We start from the raw sequence: 17,535 nt of genomic DNA on the forward strand, positions 1-17,535 counted from the left end.
TGGAGAGGGGGGGGGGGGTTAATTTCATAACAAAAACGTTAACATTACAGTCATTAACCCAAAAGTTCTCTATTACCTGAACAGTGAGCTGTCCGTCCATCACTGGCAGCTGCTGAAATGGGGAGCCAGGCTGGGCCATGCACTGCACAGATAACATCTGCGGCATGGCCATCTGAATGAAGGAGAAAGATGAACGTCAGTAGGACACGCTGGAAATTTACAGTTTCGCTTGCGCCTGATCACACCAGACGCAATTCACTAATGGAAAGCAGAATCACTCTTCCCCAGTGAAGTTTATGCACCTAAATAAAACCAATAGGAGGCGTGGAGTTGTGCAGCAGAGGAACCTGGTCATGCTCTAAGGAGATTGTCTCTGATATCAACGAACCCCTGCTGGGAAAATGTATGTTTACATTGACAAGTCGGGTGCACCACCTTTTGTTAAAGAGGTTTTTCATGATTTTGAAGACCTGTTCTCAAAGTCAGCAATATCAGATTGGTGCCCTATTATGACAGAGCGGACCACTACAATTTTTTAAGTCACTGCAGAAACTCTCCATTTAATGCGAAAACTTCTTTAATAACCCTCCATTGTAGCTAACAGAAAAGGACAGAAGTGATGGACCCTACTTCTATGAAGTTCACATGGAAAAGGGTAGTCTTGGTAAAATAAACCCCTTTTAAGAGCTAGAGGAGTGGAGTGGTGCAGGACATACTTTAAGGACATATTCCCTCTCAGCTCTTGAGATTGGTGTGAATCCCAGAGGTGGTACCTGCACCTATCAGACATTTATGCCATATGCAGTGGATACAAGCCAGAACTGTCTGTGATGGGACTAGCCTTAAAGAAACAAATGTATTTACAGCAGCTGGATAGACAAATACAGTATTTTCTTTAACGTTCAGAACTAGACGAGGCATCATGTGAAAAGTGTCCAGACAGTTTGTAAGGGGTCTACCTACAGACTCTAATTTGGGTAGCTCAGGCAGATGTGACGCATTATTTAAAGAAAAGGGCCTCTATGGCCAGCATTTATATATGTCAAGTGTTAGATAACAAGAGCAGCACCGCTGCATATTTGGCAGGTATATTTCGCTGGTGGCTTGGAGAACACTATTCCTTTTATAGCAGGAGCGTGCACTCACGGCTTGTGTCGGCTGATAGTGTCCCATGACGTGCTGCTGAGGGTAGAACTGCCCCATGTGATTGGGCTCCGTTTGTGGCATGCCCGGGACGTGCTGTACAGAGACCGCATCATGGGACGTAGCATACATGGCGCTGTGCTGACTCGAAGCGTCTGACAGCGTGATGGAGCCTCCTCCTAGATCAGACAAGCCATCAACTAGAAAAGAAATAATGACAAAATAAAAAAATATATATATTTTCGGTATAATATATAGAAGAATACAAATGGATATGTTTGCAGTAGTGTTCAACTGATTGTAATATAGACTAAACCAGGATTTATACCAGGGAAGAACCCCCAGACCCTGACAACTACCCCATCTGTACTGTATTGGAGATATATCATGCGGTTAGCTTTTTGGGGGCCGTAAATTGGTTTAAAGGGACCACAGCGTTTGATGGATCTCTGGTTGGGAAACTGCGATCACTTATTTGCTCTTGAGGACGCACTAAAATAAATTGCCGGCTTCCAAGACTATCACATTACACTGTCTCCTATGTAAGCAAAATACACTTAAAAGCAATTCTGATCGATAATATAAAGATCTTACAGGGTTTTATAGAGTGGTGTGCTTGGGTTGTGGTCCATATGCCACTCAACATGTGCATATAAAAATGTGGAGTGTAAAAAAAAATATTGGGTTAAAATGAATGACTAACTGTGGTGACTGCAAGGAAACATCCAGTGGGGAGTACAAACCCGTAACAGAAGAGCACTGCTGACACTGCTGCTGCTGCTGGAGCTGCTGGCGCACGTGCTGGTCCACCTCTGTCTCCTCGCTCTCGTTCACTCCTGCCTGAGAGGCTCCTGCAGGAACAGGGGCGCTGGTCTGGTGTACCGGCGCCCCAACAGCTCTGCTCTGTGAATCCCGCCGCTCCTCTATGTGACCGGCCTCCATCTTCCTTTCTCTCGTCTTCTTGATTAGGCACACTCTATCACGTATAGACTTCGCCACCGCCTTGCTGTCACTTTCATGGAAAAACCCAGATTTTACCTGTACGCAAAAAAAGGTAACAACTGCTGGCAAAGATTACATTATTTAATGCGAACGCCTTGATGCAGGCACAAATGAACAAATGCATAGACACAGACAGACAGAGCGCCACACACACACAGAAAGAGACACACAGACAGAGACCTCCTCCAAGTCCATCGGAGCAGGCTGTAAAATATATAATAAATTGGGTAGAGTAGCTCAAAGCAGTTTGTGGGGAATATTTTTTCAGAAGAATTTGGGAAAGATATGAAATGTCCTATAAATGTCTGTCCTATTCCTGATCTAAGGGTCTAGACTTTTAGCTGAGATGAATCTGTGCTACAGTAAATTTATCACTTAAACATGAGCCGTGTATGAGGGAGTCGGATGTTAGGCTTACCGACTCCACAGCACGGGAAACTGCCTATACTACTGGGGAAGAGGAAAGTGCAGCAGCCATAGCACCGCAATAGGACAGTGGCTGCCACAGACTAAGAGGAGCCTGATATGTCATGGACCTAGATACCCCACCCTGGATGTGTCCCTATCCCCATCACCCCAATATTTTACCACTTGTTTTGGCAATGCCAACATGTACTTAGTCCTGCCAATAAAGCCCATTCAAATCTGAGAGAGAGACACAGAGGAAGACACAGACCGAGAGGGAGAAACAGAGAGAGACACACACAGATGGAAGCATAGATGAAGATAGATAAAACCGTCACCATTTCATAAGCAACTTCTTCGGGATTGTCCAAATCCAAGTTAAAGCTGAATTCTATAGCTTCATTGTCTTTGTGTTTTCCTTTGAGCTTTTTGGGATCTTCTACCCAAAGTCTTAAAGCTAGTGAGGCGTTAACGCCATCATCATCCTCTGCTAATTCGACTCGTAGCCCAGTATCTTCAGCAAAGAAGGCATGGTTCAAAAGGTCCTTAATGGATAACCTGGGGAATGAAAAGAAATATTAAATTACACTCATCTATATTTATATAGCGTCAACTTACTCTGCAGAGTTTACAAACCAGAGGGCACAGAAACTGAAAGTTTCCCTGAGTGAGAGTTCCAAAACTCACAAATTGAAAGGCCCCCATCATGGAGAAAGGTGGCCATGTAATACCGCACATCCCTACTCCCAGTGGTTTACTATTGCACGTTACTGAGCTACCGGCATAAATATAGACAATGAAATTACTGCTGATCTCTCTTTTCCTTTTGCTACTACTGATTGTTTTATTTAATGGACATTGCTGTCATGTTTCTGGATGGAGAAATTACAGCTGATTTATCACCAGGCATTACAGTAACCCACGGCTTTCCTTTGCTGCAGATATGTTAATAGAGGATGAACTCTGAGCTGTGTATACACACTGCTCAAAAAAATAAAGGGAACACTCAAATAACACATCCTAGATCTGAATGAATGAAATATTCTCATTGAATACTTTGTTCTGTACAAAGTTGAATGTGCTGACAACAAAATCACACAAAAATCATCAATGGAAAGCACATTTATTAACCAATGGAGGCCTGGATTTGGAGTCACCCCCAAAATTAAAGTGGAAAAACACTACATGCTGATCCAACTTTGATGTAATGTCCTTAAAACAAGTCAAAATGAGGCTCAGTATTGTGTGTTTTTAATTTTCAAAAATTTTATATATACACACTAATATATATATATACACACACACATATACATATATATAAAATTGTCTTATCCCGTCTGTCTAGGAAATCCCACGTCGCTGATTGGTCCGGCCGCGGCCAATCAGCGACGCGGGAGTTCAGAACAAGATGGCGGCCGTTAGCGGCTCATCTGCCGCACGGAGGTCAGTAGCGATGCAGCCGGTAGATGACCCTCACACGCTCCCACACTCACCCTGTGCTAGCCGGTCATCTCCCGGCTGCTCGCAGCAGAAGTACCCTGACCGGCGGCCTCGCTCCCCGGTCCTCCAAAATTCATTAGGGGCCCCGGAGGGGATACATTGGGGGGTTAATTTAAAGTAGTGCACAACCCATTTAAATACTGCTTCGCTGATTAGTCGAGCCCAGTCGGCTGCATACATATTCTAGAATACCCGATGCGTTAGAATCGGAATATATATATATATATATATATATATATATATATATATATATATATATATATATATATATATATATATATATATATATATATATATATATATATATACATATACACACTTTTTTTTTTTTTTTTTTTTTTACAGACCTACTCCATTTTAAAGTGACTTTGGATGTGCAAATATAATGGACAGCCCTCAAAATTGATACTTTAAAAACAGAAAAACAGCACCCCTCAAAATATGCTGTCAGGAAGTTTGCTCTCTCTTCAAGTGCTTAACTAAAAAAGTTGAATAAAAGAAAAAAAATTATATATTTCTTCCACTAAAATGGTGATAATATCTTAACAGGACACCATAGATGGCAGACCTCAGATTGCCAAAACAACTATTGGGGCAACGCAATCACGATCTGGGGTTGCGAATGGGGATTTAAAAAAGAAAAAAAAAAAGTCCCAGCTCCCGCTTGTTAACTATCTACATGCCGCATTTAGGGGTTAAATAACAAGTCTAATGTGGCAGGGTGTCAGAGAGATAGTATCCAGCTGACTCCTGCTGCCTGTTAGGCTAAGTTCACATCTGTATAATACAGGGCTGCATCTGTGCAAATGGAAAAAAACATTCTTGTAGAATGCAAACACAAACATAGCTCTCAAGGTGGTAGCCTATAAGGATCTACAAAAACAGCATTCATCTGATCACCGACTGACATCAGCACCCATTTTGGAGGAGCATGAAAGATGCATTACATGCTGACTATTTAAAGGGATTGTCTGAAAATGAATTAAGTCAGCCGCAGGCAACAATACTGCTAAAATAATATATACTCACCCATTTTGTCTCCAACGTTCCAGTGCTGCATCCCCGTTTCTCACGGCTGGTCTGCTATTTACATTGGCTGCAGATTTCATAGATGGTATAACCCATGTGATCACTGCAGCACGGGACTGCTGAGGTCACTGATTGACTGCAGGGGTCACGTGGAGATTATACAGGCTATGGATACAGCACTGGAACAATGGGCAAGTGCATCATTTCTTATTTTAGCAGTATTGTGGTCTGGGAGCTGAATATTATTCTTAATATTATATTATGGACAATCCCTCGTATTTTCTTACCTTTCAGTCTTGTTCTGCCGTATGCAGCTCTCTATGATTTCCTTTACCTCTGGGTCAGACACTTTGTTAAAGCTCGCAGGCTTAATGCCCTGTGTGGTGTCAGAAAAGACAATTAGCAGTGCCGATGTACTTAACATAATGTATCCCATTATCTGCGGCTTTACGGAGTAATCGACCCAAAAATAAAACGATGACGAGATGAAGAGAATTGCTGCACGGGTGGGGTGCTATACCTAAACTACAACAGATGGGAAAGGAAATAAATGTGGAATCGTCGGGGACTTGGAAGGAAAAACAGAATAAGTTACAGGCGAAAAGCAGCACATTTCATGTTATAATATGCCACAGCCAAAAGAAGAGGGAAGGGAAACAGATCGGATCCGATTGCTTTAGAAAAGGAATAATCCAGCACAACCGTGTTAAGAGGCGGACGTACACTGGTTACTTTGCGGTAGATCTGAGCTGCGTTCTGGCATTCAGAGTACGGATATTCTGAGGTAGCCATTTCCAGCATGCACATGCCAAATGCATAGACATCCACAGATTCGTCGTAATGCTCCTCGTACATTTCTGGGGCCATGAATTCTGGGGTTCCTGAAGAAAAAATGATCAAAGACCTCTAAGACCTTTTGAAAAGAAAGTAATTAAAAAAAAAACAAAACAAAACACTTTGCGGTAGGAAAAATGCAACATTTCATGCAGAAGACAGACAGAAAAGTGAGTCAGCGCTTCAGGAGCTAAAATAGGTGAATAAAATGAGACAAAAATAAGGATTACTAAAATTTGGGCATCTAAAGAGCAGCAGTTAAATATATTAATCTATAAAACACAAACACACTAATAACAGGGGGGGTGACGGTATGCAAATTATTAAATGGTTTGTTCTATAAAAAAAAAAAAAAAAATGTAGAAAAGAGTCTGCTTTCCACAGAAGGCATCCGGTGCCTGCATCTCTGCAGTGCAGTATGCCAGATCAAAGAGACTACTAGACATTTACACATTAGTCGGCATTAAATGGTTTCTTCATGGAAAGGAGGGAGACACCAGCTCAAAGCTGGCGGCCGTGGTCGGGTGTTCTCCTTAGCACGACATGATCACATCTATCTGGGTCATTCGTGACATCAGCTCACCAATCACACTTTTTGCGAAGGACGTCCGCATCAACGTGGCCAGCCCGAGGTCTCCGATCTTCACAGAACCGGTGGGCCCCGTAATAAAGATGTTGTCACATTTCAGGTCGCGGTGGATTATAGGAGGTGTCCGGGTGTGGAGGAATTGCAGCCCTTTCAAGATCTGTCTACACCAACTTCTTAACACTTTGGGCTTCATTACTTTGAATCGTTTCAAGTAACTGAATATATATATAAAAAATAAATAAATAAATAAAGAAAAAACATTGTGTTAATTTCTGCAATCAGAGCCCAGGAAAGGTGCAGGTATATTGTGCTTTTATAGTGTCTAGTACCCTTATAACACATAATGCAACTCTACATGTTACCAAATGCTATAAAAAAGAGAAATATTAGATATTACTGATCCTAATGTTTAGAGGCGCTCTTTAAAATGTAACTGCACTCTCAGAAGACATTTGACAGGACAGAAGTTCTGGATAAGTACTGGTCCAGGTGCTGAGACCCATGCAGGTTACTAAAATGAAGGTGCAAAAGCACTCAGCTAAGTGCTGCTCTCCTCCAAAGCTGAAGATGGACCTAAAGTCTGTAAAGAATAATCGTCATATTAATTTTTATTTCAGAAATCAATCAATCATACACATGAAAATAAGCAACTTTGTAATATATCTTAATCAGAAAAATACACTTCTTTCTCCTCCTGGACTGATCCTTCACTCTCAATTCAGGGGTAAAATCGGTATTCAGTGAAGACAAATTTTCTCATTACTGAGATAGGAGATGACAGTTGATGCTTTTAAAATCCTATGGAAAAAGAGGAGCTAGAGGCCGAGAAAAACATGATGCTACAAGTTGTCCTGAAACGTTCGTTACAGTTCTCCATAGAATATAATGAACTCCAACTGCTAAACCCCATCTAATTAATAGGAAAATCTGTAAGATTCATCATGGAAGACATATTTTACCCGTGAATTGAGAATTTCGAGAAAGGAGAAGAAAGAAGCAGTTATATTTAATAAGATACATTATATTGTTTTTAATTTTCAGGTGTACCACCGATTTATTGAAGAATAGAGATTATATATATATATATATATATATATATATATATATATATATATATATATATATATATATATATATACACACACACACACACATACACATACAGTACAGACCAAAAGTTTGGACACACCTTCTCATTTAAAGATTTTTCTGTATTTTCATGACTATGAAAATTGTACATTCACACTGAAGGCATCAAAACTATGAATTAACACATGTGGAATTATATACTTAACAAAAAAGTGTGAAACAACTGAAAATGTCTTATATTCTAGGTTCTTCAAAGTAGCCACCTTTTGCTTTGATGACTGCTTTGCACACTCTTGGCATTCTCTTGATGAGCTTCAAGAGGTAGTCACTGGAAATGTTCTTCCAACAATCTTGAAGGAGTTCCCAGAGATGCTTAGCACTTGTTGGCCCTTTTGCCTTCACTCTGCGGTCCAGCTCACCCCAAACCATCTCGATTGGGTTCAGGTCTGGTGACTGTGGAGGCCAGGTCATCTGGCGTAGCACCCCATCACTCTCCTTCTTGGTCAAATAGCCCTTACACAGCCTGGAGGTGTGTTTGGGGTCATTGTCCTGTTGAAAAATAAATGATGGTCCAACTAAACGCAAACCGGATGGAATAGCATGCCGCTGCAAGATGCTGTGGTAGCCATGCTGGTTCAGTATGCCTTCAATTTTGAATAAATCCCCAACAGTGTCACCAGCAAAGCACCCCCACACCATCACACCTCCTCCTCCATGCTTCACGGTGGGAACCAGGATGTAGAGTCCATCCGTTCACCTTTTCTGCGTCGCACAAAGACACGGTGGTTGGAATCAGAGATCTCAAATTTGGACTCATCAGACCAAAGCACAGATTTCCACTGGTCTAATGTCCATTCCTTGTGTTCTTTAGCCCAAACAAGTCTCTTCTGCTTGTTGCCTGTCCTTAGCAGTGGTTTCCTAGCAGCTATTTTACCATGAAGGCCTGCTGCACAAAGTCTCCTCTTAACAGTTGTTGTAGAGATGTGTCTGCTGCTAGAACTCTGTGTGGCATTGACCTGGTCTCTAATCTGAGCTGCTGTTAAACTGCGATTTCTGAGGCTGGTGACTCGGATAAACTTATCCTCAGAAGCAGAGGTGACTCTTGGTCTTCCTTTCCTGGGGCGGTCCTCATGTGAGCCAGTTTCTTTGTAGCGCTTGATGGTTTTTACAACTGCACTTGGGGACACTTTCAAAGTTTGCCCAATTTTTCGGACTGACTGACCTTCATTTCTTAAAGTAATGATGGCCACTCGTTTTTCTTTACTTAGCTGCTTTTTTCTTGCCATAATACAAATTCTAACAGTCTATTCAGTAGGATTATCAGCTGTGTATCCACCAGACTTCTGCACAACACAACTAATGGTCCCAACCCCATTTATAAGGCAAGAAATCCCACTTATTAAACCTGACAGGGCACACCTCTGAAGTGAAAACCATTTCCAGTGACTACCTCTTGAAGATCATCAAGAGAATGCCAAGAGAGTGCAAAGCAGTCATCAAAGCAAAAGGTGGCTACTTTGAAGAACCTAGAATATAAGACATATTTTCAGTAGTTTCACACTTTTTTGTTAAGTATATAATTCCACATGTGTTCATTCATAGTTCTGATGCCTTCAGTGTGAATGTACAATTTTCATAGTCATGAAAATACAGAAAAATCTTTAAATGAGGTGTGTCCAAATTTTTGGTCTTTACTGTATATATAAAATTATTTGCCATTATCCCTATATATTACTCTAAAAAGTCATCCTCTTGGTGTGCTGGTGCAATGAGAAGGTAGAGCTGTGTTCTCTAACCTGATTCACATCTCCAACCATGCATGGAGGACCTGCGGCTTCCAGGACAAGCTGATAGCTGTATTGCTCTAATATCCAAGAGCCAAAGGTTGGGATACAATGACCATTTAAACTAATGCATGGGCAGGCTAAGGATGCACTTCCATTAAAAACGATTTTAGAGGAAACTGCTTGTATTGTAACGTGTACACATGCTTAGCCTGTACATGTGAAGCAATATGTTGCTTTTCTCAGCCCCTTCCACCTGAACAGAAGCCCAAAAGAACATTGTCCAGCGCTTATCTGCTCTATAAGAAGGATGAAAAGCTTCCCTGCTCTGTATGCTGGAGTTATGAGATGGATTTCTGCTCATTTATGGCGCCAGGTATATTTTGCTGGAAATTTCCACCAATTATTACCCACCGTACTTCCCTTAATGCCAGGCTTTGGTCAGTGTCCTAAACTGAAAACCTAGAGAGGAAGCATGTGAAGTATATGGAATAGCTTTCCTTGATCAGGAACTCCTGAGTCTGCAATTTCCACGCCTGTGAAAAGGAGTAACTGAAGAAAGGAAAAAGCACGGGGCTCCTAACAGCGCTGCCAACTATTGAAGTGAATACCAATGATCAGCTAAATAGAAAGGAAGAGACACCATAAGCCGACATAACACTAAGGCTATGCTAAATCTGGCCACACACGCGAGACAATTGTCAGAAGAACATTTGTTTATCTGACAGTTCTCTTCTGAACGGCCGAGCGTTCAGGTGTCTACAATGGGTAGAAAGCCGCTGCCATCTGTAGAGAAAACTCGTGGTGACGCAGGAGCACAATCACAGCTCTGCGGTTCAGATGTAGACGGCACGTCAAATAAATCATTATGAAAACATCTGTGGACGGTGAAATGTATATAATTACGTTTTTAAAGTGCCAGACGTCATCAGTTCTGTCACTAGGACAATGCATTTCTTTCCCTTCAGTGAAGATTCCCAGGAATCGTAAAAACGCACGATGTTCGGATGCTGGAGCCCCTTTAACATCTCGGCTTCTTCTTTGAATCGTTGCTGCTCCGCTTTGGTTAGTTTTCGGTCCTAAAAAATAAGAAAATAACGAAATAATATTCTCTAATGTAAAAGCTCAAAAAAAGTTCGTAAGAAACTTGTAAAATTGGACGAAAACTGCTCATGTGTTTTATTTTTTCTAGCCGAGCTTTGCAACCTCTTGATTACAGATTTGTTGTGGGACCACAACTCCCAGTATGCTAGAGCAGTCACAGGATGGACATATCCGTGAGCACAGGAATAACAGCCCGGTATTATCTGATTCAGTCACATTTGTATCATCACGCTGTACAATATTCCTGTCACACAGCGCTCTGCTCAAGTGTCAGCATCGACCCATAGCTGTCAGATAAATGTTTACTGTAACATTTGGATTGTGGAGTGACGCGACCCATAAAAATCTGTGTCCTACAGATAATCAGACGAGTACTTCTGGCCAATGAATTGCAGTGAACCCTGGCTGCAGGAGCATGTCCGCTTCATCCAGCCTCATCTTTTCCGGGTCCGTCTAGGCCTTGTGTGGTGGTTCTGTGTTTCCCCACTCTCACACACTTTACATAATTGTTGGCAGCACATTCACAAGAGGGGATGTGCTGGTGAGGAACCATCATTTTTAGGTCATCTTAAAAGATGCAATCAATGACAAAAAGGAAGGAGTTATTGTTCCTTGTTGGACAGGGTTACACTGGGCAATGGTCAGGAATGAACGTTTCAGCAAATTATTGCCCAGTGTAAGAAGCTCTTCACCGCAAAGAGATTATACCAGATTACATCGCATCATGACAAAATTGGCAGGATGCAAGGAAGCATTTATACTGGCCAATTACCGCAAATGAGCATTGCTAGGAACGCAGTCACCCGACGAATGAGCAAAAGGCTTGTTCAGCGGGTGAAATCATTCATAAGACACCTTACAAACCTTCATTCTTGGCAGCACAGTGTCACGTGTAGACATGTGCTGTCGAGAAAAATGACAGACCGATCATTCCATGCACATTGAAAGTGCGACTGACCTGTGCAAGCAGGCTACTATAGGACTACAAATTGCGATCATTTAATGCCACAAGTCGGCCAGTGCTTGCCTAAAGTCGGCTTTTAGGTTTAACAGACTTCCGATTAATCATAGGGCAGGAATAGAAAAATGCTAGTGGATTTCAGAAGCCAGCTAGACCAGTGCAAGTGATGAGAGAATGACCCCCCAATTTAGGTGCATTGCCTTCTCATGCCCCAATATCGGTCCAGCTCATGTCAATAGGAAAGCAGCTAGTGAGCAATTTAAAGGTGATTTTGAGACACACACACACACACACACACACACACACACACACACACACACACACACGGTTATTTTTGCAAAAAAAAAAATGGAAACAATGGAGGAAAAGACCAAATCCAACTAGACGAGGATGGAAGCAATTGTATATTGCTGGATTTTGGAGGAGGAAAATGGCAAGTTTATTGCGGTAAAGGACCCAGCAATGTTGTCATCTTGCCCAGGCATGAAAAGCAAACATCTCGACTCGGCAATTCCAAAATGAATGATTAGTGGTAAGATTTAGTTTGATATATGCTGTAAAAAACAAGAGAAAACAAGAGTGGCTAGTCAGGGAAGAAAAAATGCAGCGTTCAGAAAGAAGCTCCAAGACGCAAGACGACGGAGGACTGAAAGGAAGGCGGCCGGAGAGGAACAAGAAGTGATCTGATCGGTGATCGATACTGAAAAGGTCACATGTAGAACACAGTGCATGGCCTAATATACTTATAATGTGCATGTAAAATATAGGGGCATGTGGGGAAATGGAGAGTATTTAAAATTAAGTGTCCATGAAAAAATGTCCCCAGCAACTGAGAAGACTGAGCCAGAATCCAGTTAAGAGCAATACATTTACTTTCTTTTTCTTTTTTAAAGGGTTTCGGTACAATTCAAAATGTAACCGTACAAGATCTTGTATTACTATATTACTCAAAACTGTAACATTATAATTAACTAGTTTACAACCGTCCCCCACCTTCCTGACCTGGTACACTTTCGGGGGGCCATTTTGCTTTAAGGAGCTGTAAAGGGTTTTGGGTTTTTTTGTTTGGCTATTCCAATAATTTTTTGCATCTTTTTTTAAATACTCTGGGCATAATTTTTATACAATTGTTTTTTGCCAACATGAAGAGATATTGGTGGGAAAATAAAGGAAATGGGTGTCTGTTTTTCACATTTTTTCATGACCATATAAAGGACCACGAAAATACACTTTAAAATTTGTTTCCCTTTTGATAACTTTTGTATAAATCGGGACACATTTTAATCGACTTGGGGGTATGGTATTACTAACAGATTGGCGGCGGCTTTTTTTTTTTTTTTTTTTTTTGTACTTGCGGTACTTTAATGTTTTTTTTTCCATTTATTTTGCATATTGTGCCCCATGGGGTCATAAAAGACCTGGGGGGAGGGGGAGGAAAGTCAACATTTAAATATATATATTTTTTTAATCTGATCTCCACTGTAACTGGGGCTGGTAGCTTAGCCCCAGTTACAGTAGAAGATGCAACCTCTTGGCTGCATAGCAGAGGTGATTGGGTCTCCTGGGACTCAGCAGTTCCTGCTCACTCCCTATACACTGCGGACTCAGCAGGTTTCTTTTTACAGTCTCTCTTTTTAGTATTTTGTTCTATCAAACTTTCATGTAAACTCGGGAGAACTTTATGGACATGCATCTTTTTTCAACTGTACTAGCGATGTCACCATTAGGGCTTGCTCACACTAGCGCATATTCTCTTACGCAAAAGACTTTGCTAATGTCACTCGGATCACGCTCCGTCAGAGGTTGATCCAAGTGTCACCTTACTGTGATCAGATTCTCTAGCATGAGAGAATTGCATCAGAGATGCGAAGACAGAGGACATCGGAGTGCATCCGATGTTTCACATGCACCCACAGTTTTCTATGGGAGCACGTGATCCTATTATCGGATGCACTTGCAGATCAAACGCAGATCTGCACTGCCCGAGCAGAACTTGACCAGGACGGCTTTTCAGTCTTTGAATGTAAATAAAAATGCTTCCATTCACCAATAGCAAGCAGTGATCTAGCAGAAAAAAAATGAGACAGTATCGGAATATTTTCTGACACACAAAATGATGACACTAATTTAAAGAAAAATAAAAAGCCTCTTTAATGTTCCCATTGCATCCACTGTGGGGGTGCGAAACCTAATTAGGAGAAACACTGTATATGTCAGCAGTATTTCACAGAGAAGCTTGGCAACTTTATTTTAATTAAACTGGAAGTGTAGACCAGCAAAAAAAAAAAAAAGAAAAATTCATCAGCTCCCAATATAGTAAGATTGGAGTAGGCTACAATTAGCGAATTAACCATATGAACGACTGTTTCCCGTTTTACCAGCAGTGGGGAGAATTTGTTATACCTTGTGATCAGACTGGTCCTGGCAGTGCTGGTGACATTGGGGTGTCTAAAAACCAGAAGTTAAAGTCGGTTCAAAGGCGGCAACTAGATTATTACAAGGGATGGAGGCCTCTCATATGATGGGAGATTGGAAAAGTTCAGCTTGTTTAGCTTAGAAAAACGACACCTCAGAGCGGATCTCATTTACATGTATAAATATATGTGTGGTCAGTACAAAGGACTAGCACATGACTTATTCCTTCCAAAGACCATACTAAGGACCAGGGGACACTCATTATGGGTGGAAGAAAGGCGATTCCGGCACCTAAACAGGAAAGGGTTCTTTACAGTCAGAGCAGTCAGACTGTGGAATGCCGACCACAAGGGGTAGTGATGGCGACACTAACAGCTTTCAAAAAGGGGCTGGATGATTTACTCGATACATATAACATTATGGGTTACAGTTAAATTAGACAAAATGTTACACCTATAGTAGTACATTAGTACGCTAATAGTAACTACATAACTACTATCATAATTAGGTTTGATCCAGGGTTCTAGGACTGATCGCCTTTTCTCGGGGTCAAGAAGGAATTTTTCCCCGTGATGCAAATTGGCTGAATGTGTCCTGGGGTTTTTGCCTTCTTCTAGATCAACAGATTTAAGCAGAGGGATTTTAGTAACACCATTATTAAAATCAGAAGAGTCTTACAAAAGATAAAACTAAAAAAAAAAAAAAAAAAAAATTATAAACTGGTTCATTTTTAATTGTAGTAGTGCAGCAATAATAAAAATGGTAATAATACATTTGTGAGGCCTAGTCCCAGTTAGCTAGTGAAGTGTTAGTGTAGAGAGTACAATTAGGGGAGGAAGGTTGAACTTGATGGACATAGTAATGTAGGTTGAATAAAGACCTATGTTACTATGAGGTCAACCCAAAAACACTAGACTGCTCTCACATTTCAGCAATGGTTCCTGGTACTGAGATCCAAATGGCGGCTGAATGTAAAAGTTAAGTGAGCTTAAAAGGGATAATCTCTCCCAAATCAGGGGAAATATATAATTATTGTTTTTCCATAATATCCAAATGTACAGCAGAAGGATCAAAGAAGAGTTGAACATTTGGAGAATCCCATCCTCATTGGGAACATAAGGAGGATGTATTGCATGGGATCCAGTCTCATTGATCCCCGGTTCTTGCCCGCTGTGCTTGTGTAGAAGGGGACAAATCGTCGACACAGACTTATTTCCCAATTCTCACTATCTATGCATGAATTCGTCTCCGATCCTTGGAGGCATCGCTCACATTCCTTCTCGCTTACTTCATCACTTCTCTGACCCACATGGTCTTTGTAACGGTAACATTTCCCAGTATTATAGAATATCTGCCTGTTACATCACAGCTGAAAAATGTCTCCGTCCACCCTCCCCTCGCTCTATTTCACATATTCTTTAAGTGTGATCCGATTACTTTACAGGCCCTGGAAATCTGCAGGACGCCCCTCCAACCTTATAGTGAGAGCAGCAGCTAATACAATGGAGGGGACTCAAAGACCATTTGTCCCGGGTGACTTAGTTGTAGTATCTGTATCAGCAGGAATAACCTGTGTCCATGGCACCTGCATCTCATTCCTAGCGGTAACCAGAAGGTTTGGGGACCTTAGTTATCATACACATCTCATTTTTCTGATAGAAAAGCCGTACATTTTTAAAGAATCAACCCCTTTAAAGCCATAGGATATCAAGGTTTGCATAAAAAAGTAGATGATAATTTTTGCAAACTTTTCAAGGAAGGGAAAATATTCATGAGTGTCCAAAATACATCATTTTCTATTTATTTATTTTTTTACAATTGAGGCCAATGTGCATAAACCTCCAAACATATGTCATCAGTTCTCATAGGTCTGCACATTCCTGACAAGCTAAACTGTAAGAAAGCAAACTGAAAACATAAAAAGGGGAAAAATGCAAAATACGGATTTTCTATAATGATTTTTCAGATTTCTGCAATAGATCCTGCAGTAAATTCTTGTAGGATCTGCAGTATGCAAATCCAAAGCATGTGAACATGACCTGATAAAAATCTTAAAAAGGTCTCGGCTCATTTATAACTGTCCTTTAGGTCTGAAGCAAAGCAGCGGCTTTTCTGTAAATATGATAGCAGCAAAAAGCCACAATTATGGCTACATCCTACGGGACAGAGGAGAGAGCAATAGCCTGAAATCTGCTCTACAGACACCATATTTAAGGGCAGCATTAGGTGCGCGGGTAGCACGTGCTAAGAAGCCTATTGTAAAAGGCTGCACGATTTTGTAGAAACCAAACAGCCATTAACAATAAGCAAACAAACCATTTACAATTAATTTCTAGTGATGTGCCGAAGGCTCGCACAACTTTTAGGGAATGGCTTCTTAGCAGTCGCACCTCGGAAATGTGACAAACACTATGCGAAACCCTGTTTCTCCCATACACTAGAATGGTCACTCGGCCAAGAACTCTTGTGTTCTCTAGGAGAGGGCCGCTGCCAGAAATCTCTGGCGGTGGCTTATATCTTAGTGATAGAAAGGATAGGTGAAATCTGACATGCCGGATCCTTATCACCCGTGACAATGATCTGCCGAGGGCCCCATACAAAGACTGTCGATTTAACCAGACGATATCTGCGGATTCAGCCGGCATTAGTTATAATATGGGGGGGGGTTAAACACAATCTCCTCTAAGGAACAGCAGGTGGTGAAGTAATTCACCAGCATTTTCACACTTTCTCTAGTTGTAAAGCCAGGGAAAAGGAAGGCACTGGGTCATGGAGAACCCGGCTGTTTAGCAGGTAAATATTGATACTTTTTTCCGTTTTATTCAGTTTGTACCTGTACAGTGGCGTCGTATGTATGCCAACGGCAATGTAAAATGAAATCTTACAATCTGCAATATGTTACTTTATGTAATGGAATTTCACTGCATATTTTACTCACTGTACTGAGAAATACATCATAAAATCAAAGATTGCTCCCAAAAACGTTTTACTCCTCATGATATAGGAGATGGGTTACTAATCAATGGGAGTTTGACTACTGGGTCCTTCCATAGTGACCACCCAAAAAAAGCGCCCTGGATCATGTGAACCAGGTTCTGCAGCCCGGCCTTGAATGGAGCAGATGTGTGCGTGCCTGACCTCCACGCCATTGTTAGTCTATGGGACTGTAGGAGAGGGCAGAGCACAGCGCTCCCCCATTTCTGGCAGTCACATAGGCGATGAATTGAGTGGAGATGCAGAATGTGCATGGTTGGCCCCCCCAGTAATGAATAAGTTATGTCCTATCCTATTGGTAGGGGATGACTTGATTTTGGGATAGCCTTTTAGCTCAGAACATAGCATTTTTATTGTCACAATTAATTACTTAATAACAAAGTAAAAAAAGCAACAACAAAAAAAAAAACAGAACTGGTGACAGCAACTTGATAAATTCAATTAGTGAGGGTATAATAAAGTTAGGGATAATCAACTAGCTAATGTGCCCATTAGGTAAGGTGACTGGTTTCAGCGCTCAATGTGACAATCTCAATAACAAACAATCCCCCCAGGCTGGCAATAAAAATCTGCATTCACACTGGTGTGCCTGCCCCCCATATCCCCGACACGGGTAACATTATCATGAAATCTTTCTGATCTACTGAATGAGGAAGCAGGGAAAGGCTATAAAACGCAGAGAGCAG

At 41.3% G+C, this 17,535-nt stretch overlaps 1 protein-coding gene across 3 annotated transcripts in view; it reads right to left on the minus strand.

Moving 5' to 3' along the window:
- WNK3 (WNK lysine deficient protein kinase 3) overlaps positions 1-17,535 on the minus strand; it is a 74,783-nt gene that overhangs the window by 29,307 nt on the left and 27,941 nt on the right. For all 3 annotated transcript variants that reach the window (XM_073640040.1, XM_073640037.1, XM_073640039.1), the window contains exons 3-10: positions 10,282-10,454; positions 6,497-6,717; positions 5,803-5,960; positions 5,367-5,455; positions 2,889-3,108; positions 1,887-2,181; positions 1,147-1,343; positions 77-172 (exon numbers count right to left, since the gene is read on the minus strand). In XM_073640040.1, coding sequence (XP_073496141.1) covers positions 77-172; positions 1,147-1,343; positions 1,887-2,181; positions 2,889-3,108; positions 5,367-5,455; positions 5,803-5,960; positions 6,497-6,717; positions 10,282-10,454 — 1,449 coding nt within the window. The remainder of the gene's footprint in view (positions 1-76; positions 173-1,146; positions 1,344-1,886; positions 2,182-2,888; positions 3,109-5,366; positions 5,456-5,802; positions 5,961-6,496; positions 6,718-10,281; positions 10,455-17,535) is intronic.

Source organism: Phyllobates terribilis, unplaced genomic scaffold (assembly GCF_046119375.1).
Source record: "Phyllobates terribilis strain yellow unplaced genomic scaffold, ASM4611937v1 Scaffold_7__3_contigs__length_470593459, whole genome shotgun sequence".
In the NCBI taxonomy this organism is placed as follows: Eukaryota; Metazoa; Chordata; class Amphibia; order Anura; family Dendrobatidae; genus Phyllobates; species Phyllobates terribilis.